Below are 8454 nucleotides of genomic sequence, written 5' to 3'. Positions count from 1 at the left end.
GGTGGGGAGGGCCCGGCTGCCGGCGGGCACCGCGAGCGCTGCCTTTGTTTTGAAGGGCCTGGGCTTCCGCCCCCCCGCGCACTCCCGCAGTGACTGGATCGGCCCCCCGGACAAGCTCTCCAACCTGCGGCCCATCGTGTTCTACGTGCCCGCCGAGGAGTCGGCCCTGGAGCGGCGGCTGCGGGAGGCGCGGCAGGAGGCCCAGGCCTGCGACCAGCGCTTCTGGGCGCGGCACAACCGCGCCTTCCAGCAGGTGAGTGAGCCCCCAGCGCCCGCCTGCCCGCCCGGAACCGGGGGCTTCGCTCTCCCCGGGGTAGGGTTCCGTTCTGCCCCTCTTGCTGGCTGTTGGTTGATACCCTGTCTTCTCATACGGTACCAGTGTCTCTGTGGTACTTTCCTTTTGGTCGTTCACTTTTCTCAAGTGACACGCACAACTGAAGAGGCTGACTGCTCTGTTGCTGTTTAGTGGCACCGAGTGGTGTTTGCCTTTTTTTCTCTTGCACTGAAAATACGACGTTCTATAGCCATGCAGCATGCAGGAGCTGTCTGTGGCTAGTGAAAAAGTTGAGAAATTTTTTTTGTGGCTCTTCTTGGTGGTGGTAAGCGAGAGAAAGTAGGTGTAACCACCAAGAGTAGAGGAAAGACATCCTCTGTTTCGCTGTCGGTGAGTTCCAACACAGCTAAAAGTGGGGGCTTTTTGGTCGTGGTCTTCCTTCCTGCTAGCAGCAGTGGTTAGGAGACACTGAATTTTTTTGGAAGAACATTAAGCGTTCAGTAAATCACCACCATTTGTGATGCTCTTTCCACATCATGTCTTTCCAAAACTTGCAAAGATCTCAGAGAGAAAAAAAAAAATAAACTTTTTTTTTTTTTAAATTCCATAGAGCTGCTTTTTTCGTTTGAAAAACCAACTAGTTACTGTTTCCATCTGCCGCGGTTTAACTCCAGCCGGCAGCTGCGCACCATCCAGCCGCTCGCTCACTCCCCTGCTGGCAGGATGGGGGAAAGAATCGGAAAAGTGAGAACACTCGTGGGTTGAGATAAAGACAGTTTAATAGGTAAAGCAAAAGCCACAAGCAAAGCAAGTAATTCATTCAGTAGGTGTTCAGCCATCTCCAGAAGCAGGGCTCCTTCATGCCTAACAGTTACTCAGGAAGATCCATCACTGAATGTCCCCCCTTCCTTCTTCCAGCTTTATATGCTGAGCATGTGGTATGGGATATCCCTTTGGTCACTTAGGGTCACCTGTCACAGCTGTGTCCCTTCCAACTTCTTCTGCACCTCCGGCCGGCTCAGTGAGAAACAGAAAAGGCCTTGATGCTGTGTTGGTTCTGCTAGAACTAAACATCTCTACAACAAAAACACATCATGCAGTGTTTTCTGCACAAATCCAAAACACAGCCCTATATTAGATACTATGAAGAAAATTAACTCTGTCCCAGTGAAAACCATCACACTGTCTTAAGTAGTTTAACTTCTTTAAGGCTACATGTTTTTCGCCATGCTCAATTCTCAGTTACACAGTACAGCACATCTACAGAGTTTGCTTGTAAACTGAAGGTTTGGATGCTGTCAAATGAAACTGAAGCTCAGCTGTAAATTTACTTCACAAATAGGTTTTATATGTCTCAGTAGAACACTTGCATTAATTCATTGATGCATGCGGGTAGCAGGATCTAACTGACAAAGTTACTGGTTTAACTTAATTCACTGAACTTAGGGAAATGTTGATGTTTCCAAGTATAATGAGTATTGCTTGTTATGTCAGAAGGTATTAAGCACTACACTGCTATGTGATTAAAAACAATGGTTAATTTCAAGGACTGAGTATATCAGATTCTAATGTGGAAAAACATATTTTAGGAAAAAGAAGAATTTATTTATTCAAGACTGAAAGCCAAGGGTCTGGAAATGAGAGATGAAACAGGTTAGTGAGATCTTTGTTTATAGTTTAGGATGCGTTCTGATTTCAGTTCAACTTCAACTATTGTTACTTTATGCTTTTTATGTGTTTTGTCACAAGTGAATCAGGAGCATGATAAAACAAGAAGGGAGGAGCTCTTCAGAGATATGCATGTGGGGGTTAGATATCTGTTGCACTGTTCTTCCCCTAATTCATTCCCTGCAGCTGGAGGCAATATGCTGAAATCCTAGCCAAGTGATATCATCATTCTGTAGTTGAAGGAGGAAGGGGCTTTTTTCTTTCACATTTCCTAACCCAGTCAGCTAGCTGAACTAAACATGTACAGCATCTGCCTCAAGTACTTGTCCTGGTTGTGTGGATAAATTCACACTCTTTGGCTCCAGGACCACAGTTTATCCAATGAATACAATGTTTTTCCTGGAGGTAGAGTAATATGGCTTCTGAGGAGACAGCAGCTGCTATCTGCCTGGCTTTGCCTGAGCACAGTTGCTGTAAAATAGTTGCCTCTCAAATTCATTATGTGAAATTGTAAAGAAGATGCCTTCCTATATAACAGTGAATTGGCCATTGTAGCATGAGATTGAATGTTTTGTTTGTAGAATAATGATCTGTTTTGAGTTTAGGAAAGCATCTGCTCTGATATTCTGTGTATCACAACCATTGTTTTTCTCTTCTTCAGTGTGAGGTTGAGAAATAATTTTAATTAAGTTCTGTGTTGTTTGGAAAACTCTGCTTTTATACTGCTGTTTTGGTTTGGGTAAGAGTAGTAACAATATACATGAACAGTTGGAACAAAACCTACTATTTTATAGAACTGAATCTACAATAAATTCTGTTGATTCCTGTATGAAGAGACAAATCAAGCACACAGCCTTCAAATAGTCTTGGAGTAAATTTATCACATAAGATGTTAATACACAGTAATATATTAGATTTGTAAATAATGACAAAACTGATCAGTAATTTACATTTGTGTAAATTTCAGTCTTGGGAGCTTTAAAATGCATTCTGGGACAGTAATAAATTGAACATCACAATTCTGTCTCCCTCATCGTATCCATGTCCCCTGGGACATTCAAATTTCACCCTCCTTTGAGAAACAATGAAAGTGCTAGAGGTCCATTGGTTCCCTAAATAATCTAAGACCTGATAAATATAACTTTTACAAGTAATAAGGGCCTAGGAGTTATGCCAGCTTCAAGATGATCAGTATTTTTAATCTGCTCCCTATGTAAGTTTTTAAAAGCTGGAAGATAAAAGCATATTAACTTGTTCAGGGTTACACAGGAAGCTTGTAGGAGCAAGGAGGCAGACCTAGCTTTCCTGCATCTGAACCCAGATGTTTTAATCCAAAGAATTATCTTGACATTTGTTATGCCAAAACTTATTTTCAGGTAAAAAAGCAACACTGAATGCAGAAGAAATGGCTGACTTTTACAAGGACTTTCTAAGTAAAAATTTTAGAAAGCATATGCAGTATAACAGGTATGTAGAAGGTATTTATGTTGGCTATTGGATATCGCAAATATCCAATTTTATGATCAAATTTAAAGTTTTAATTTTTTTTTCATAATTGGTAAAGCAGCATCTAAACCCATCATTTTAGAAAATTATTTTAAAATGCTATTATTAGCATTTGGCAGAAATTTGCATTATCATTTGAGTTCTACCGCTTATTTTTTATGTAGTTGAGAGATGAATCATGTCTGAGAATCAGATACAAGATCAGGCACTCAGTTTTTTGTCTTACCACACAAGTCTTTTGATGCTGCAAACTGGAACTGATAAATACATAGCAAAACAGCTGACATTTCTATATAACAGATTCTATTTAACTGTTTAATAAAGGCTAGTAAATTCAATTAATCTCAGAGGAAAATTGTTGAATTACAGTAATATTTAGCATTCCTGTTTTTATCATCTTGCAAACTTATAGTAAAATTGCAAGTGATTAGCCTTGAGTTTGTGTGGTGAAGCATTAGTAAAAAGATCCTCTGAACTCATCCTGTGTAGAACCTCAGGTACAATTGGGCAAGCCTACATCCACCATGCCTCTTCAAACATCTGCATTGTTTCAGTGATACTGTTTGTACAACAACTTGTTAAACTGGATTGGGGATCTGAAGCAACTGAAAAATTACTTGCAAACACACACTCCCCTGCATTCTTGGTAGAAGGCTAGAAATGAGAAAGGACTGGGAAGCCAGAGGATGATAGTACTTAATCCAATGACAATAGCACTGCTTACTGAATATAAAGCCACAACTTCAGTTTCTTCTCTGTATTGGGTTGAAGTAGTATTGGGCTCAAGGGTGAGAGGTGTTACTGGGTTCCTAATGGTGCTAGTGAGAATTCTACCATGGCTCTAACTGAGCTATAGCAAATGGTGGTTTAGACTTCTTTCTGCATATACAGTAGCATACTGTACTGTAAGAACAGTTGTACTGTAAGAGATTTTTAAAACAAATACATACATCTTGTTTATTGGAGGGGAACCTCACCAGAAACCTAAGCAACACCATGAAAAGATGGAAAGTAAAACATTGTTTTTAATAAAAGGATTGTTGTTCAAGTTGCCTATAACTGATGAGTGAGAAAGCAAATAGTGTATCTTAGAATTGGTCACCAGATGCCCTTGTTGTAGTGACCTCAGGATTGTTCCTGTCTTCATGGTAGGAGTTCAGGCTTTGTGCCTAAACATGACTTTGCTCATTGCTGCCTTGTAAAATCAGGTAGTGTCAGCAGCATTATTGTAATTTCAAAGTGGAACTACCCTGAAAGCAGTGGAGCTTTTTACAAGTATTCTGATTTTGAGGGATCAGATTCATAAAAATCTGTTTATGGACTCAGCTGTATCTTCTTGGGCAGTGTTGCCAGCTGGCCTGAAAACTGTGGCTGTTGAAGTGGTGTAACTTCTAAAATTTAGTTAAAAATTGAAGGAGCAACTGTGCATGGATGCCATGAATATTTAGTGCAGGGTACTTAGACTGAAAATACAATCTGGTTTAGGAAAAAAAATAATCAATACAGATATAGGAAATGAGACATGAAAGGGGAAAAGAACCAGTTGCAGCGTTAGCGTGATATTTTGATTTAACATGACATTTGAGGGGATAGCTCAGCACTGCTTGTCAGCATGATTTTGGCCACTAGCCTTGCTGAGAGGTTAGTATCTCAGGTTTATGTTAGATCTGTACATGCAAGGTTTCCCACAGAGATCTCAAGAGAAGACCTAAACCCCAGTGCTTAATATTCCCTGCTAGTTCTACAGTAAGCATCTTCTATTGCTTCTTGTGCAGCATTTTAGAAAATGGGGGAGTGATTCTGATTGGAAATTGGAAAGAAATTACAAAATTAGTTTGTAACAAGGGCAAGAATATGAAGCAAGTTTTCTGGCTGATACAGACTATCTTATCTATATCTTGAATTGGTTTCATAAGTCATGCATGCTGCATAAAAACTATTTAAAGATACAAACACAAACTTTGGTGATACAAAAGGCATCATCTTTAAAGGGTACTGCATTAGAAACCTAGTGTTTCCTCCATTTGGTTATATGATTAGTCTTTGAAATGTCATTTTATTTTCTTTTTCCCCACTTTATAGATGGCCAGCTCTGCCCTTTCTAACACACTCATCTTCATACGCACAAACCAATACTACCCATAGCACAGTACTGGCAGAAAATTCTTCTAGATAGCTTGATCATCAGTTTATTTCTAAAACATGAGATATGGTTACAATTATTTTATCTTACCTGATTCAAAATATAGTTGGTCATAAAACTTAACTCTTTTGCAGTTAAAACTTTCAATGTTTGTAGCCCTATGATCAACATGTACTCTGTTCATGCATGTGGATATTCACATAGGCCTTTTCATGGATTATTTAACTCCCATTAGGCAGGAAAAGTGTTGCCGCAAAGAATGGAAAAGCATGAAATGTCATTTGTCAATGCCAAAGGGTATTTTAATATAGTTTTCTACCTTTCTCCTGGTCCTGTTCTGTGTGCTGATGATTTTCCTGGCTTTGGAACCCTAGAGATTGGTATAAACGTAACTTTACTATCACGTTCCTCATGGGACAAGTAGCACTGCTGAGAGCTTTGAGGTGGCTTCGTTGGAAAAAGAAAAATGTTGGAAATTAGTGACCACAGCTTCATGAAGAATGCAACACTAGCTAGGCCTGCTATAAAATTGGTGTTTATAGTGATGTTCAGGATCTGAATTACTAATAATTGTTTGAATTTGTTAAACTATGTAAATAAAAGTTCCCATTGGTCTTAATTTATAACCAACATGTGGGTTTCCTTTGTTTTATTCCAAGAATATCTAAAATATTTTTCAACCAAAACAGCTGAGGAAATCATGAAGAACTGTTCCCCCTTTACCTTAGGTGGAAGGGATCACAACTGTCAAGTTTTTACCACAGAGTCATGGCTCCTAAATAACGTGTAATTCAGTGTGCTGTACCTCAGGTCAGAGGATGATGTCTCTGCTGACTGTTTTAGTCTAGAAAGGCAAAAATGCCTCATTTTGTGGCAGTTTTTTGGAGCAGTGGTTGTCCCCAAGTAATATAACATGGCTGAAGAAACAAATATGATTTGTGAGCATATATATAATCAGTTTAGCATAAACCTCTTTCCAGTGTGATTATTTCCTATTTTTAATAAAGATTTAATTTATTATTTCATAGAAATTACTAATATAATCTGATATTTTCTTTTAATTAAAATAAATGTCCTTATCTTGGACAGGAGTTCCTCTAACCTATGATTGGTAAAGATTCTGATCATTGAGTAATAAAGCAGATGCATGGTTGTATGGAGGAAAGCATTAGTACTGACACACACTTTCTACTGGTTCATTTCTTTTAAAAATGTGCTGTTCTCACCAGTTTCTCTGAGGCACTAAAAGAACCTGCCTGAGGAAGATTTTTCTGTCCTCAAGGTAACTAACATCAATTGGAAGCAGCTTAGTTTAAATGAAGTCTTAAAATGTTATGCCATGTATCTTTAATTTTAAAGAAACTTCATTCCTCAGAATGTTCTTCCAGGCCATTTATGCAGTGAAATGATTTTTTTGATACAACACCTACTAAGAGGATTCTGTTAAAAATAATATGTGTTGTCAAATGAAGCGTGTTTTCCTAAAGCTATGCTGTAGGGAAGCTTCTGCTCTTGGAAATGTCAGCTCAGTAGCCATTGACCTGTTTTTCATCTCTAAACATGACATGATTTATTCATAGGCTTTTTCAGCTGGTGCAGTAGGAGCTTTCTCAGTAACAACTGTAATAATTCCTTTGCAAGATTAAATTAATATTCATGATATAGTAGCTGATCATACTTTTATATAAGATGAGCATTGGGGCTAAAATGGTCACTAAATTGTGGTTTTGACTTGTGTTGTTAATAAATGAAAACAGTCATTAATAGTGTTTGCTGAGGTAATAACACTTCTAGGAAAATATCTGCAAGTGTTACTTACTGCTCAGTACTGTAAAAGGTATATATTTATTAAAAAGTTACAAAATGCCCTGTTTCTTCAGGAAAATAAATTTTCGAAATAGACTGTTGTAGGTATTTAATGTCGTTCTTCAGGACTTTACAGTAAATCCTGTCTTACAGTATACAAGCTTTGACCACAATATGAATGCACACTTTAGTAAATAGTTCCAAGGTAAAAGGATGATTGGAAAATATAATACCCTTGAAGGGCAGAGACCAGAACCCCAGTGGCCTAGTGGTTGATAGCCATATGTTCTGACAGTTTACGCACAGGATCCCTGAGGTCGTTTCATATACGCTTTTAAGTGGGTGGAGGTCAACCAAAAGATGCGTTTTCATCATCTGAGCTGCCCACTTGTATTAACACAGACTTTTGTGTCTGTCTGCTGAAACGGATCAGGAAGTGGATTCACTGCCAGAACTAACTCAAGGGAAAAAGTCTTAGATGTCAGTTGAATTAATATGCTTCCTCATGCAGATACCAGTGTTCTGCTGTTGGCATAGGGTAGATGTGGGAATTCAGGTGGAAGGTTTGGATTGTGCTTCGTTCAATTCAGTTAGAAATGTTTTCTGAACATCTAACATTAGTGTTGGTTGCCCAAAAATAATATTATCAGCAAATGCTGATTATCATGCTAGGATTCTGCTCTGAGCTGTTTGTGTGTGAGGTTCATACTTTTATATGTCTTCATTAAGATGCTGTGTGGAGTGCTGGGTCCCTTCATCTAAAGTTTAAAGAAGGAGTGAGGTATTTATCTATTAGGTAAGTATTGAGACCTCTGATTTAGAATACCTAATAAAGCTACTGTGAAAAGATGATATTAAAAATAATGTCTGAAATTTTGAGTCTCATTACCAAACCACATACATTTACTGAGATAATTACATTTTTTGAACAGCCAAAAGTTGTATCATTTTTGCCAGTGTTATATTACTTTTGATATTTTTTATTTGACTCAGAGGAGTTGTAATAATCCTAACTGCTTTCAGAAATTATTGAACATAAATCCTTTATACATCAAAG

General features: G+C 38.4%; 2 protein-coding genes across 2 annotated transcripts in view; one reads left to right on the top strand and one right to left on the bottom strand.

The window, feature by feature from the left end:
- BAG5 (BCL2-associated athanogene 5) overlaps nt 1–1195 on the bottom strand; it is a 3932-nt gene extending 2737 nt beyond the window's left edge. The window contains exon 1 of the mRNA XM_010008152.1: nt 1176–1195. The gene's annotated coding sequence lies outside the window, so the exon portion shown is untranslated. The remainder of the gene's footprint in view (nt 1–1175) is intronic.
- APOPT1 (apoptogenic 1, mitochondrial) lies at nt 14–6213 on the top strand (the record flags this gene model as incomplete). Its single annotated transcript, XM_010008166.1, has 4 exons — nt 14–253; nt 1864–1927; nt 3319–3409; nt 5966–6213. Coding segments are annotated over 4 exons (501 nt in total), but the record flags the coding sequence as incomplete, so codon positions are not given.
- Between the last annotated feature and the right edge of the window lie 2241 nt (nt 6214–8454).

This window comes from Chaetura pelagica, unplaced genomic scaffold, assembly GCF_000747805.2.
Source record: "Chaetura pelagica isolate M959 unplaced genomic scaffold, ChaPel_1.0 scaffold242, whole genome shotgun sequence".
Classification (NCBI taxonomy): Eukaryota; Metazoa; Chordata; class Aves; order Apodiformes; family Apodidae; genus Chaetura; species Chaetura pelagica.
This window is presented reverse-complemented; position numbering and strand designations above follow the sequence as displayed.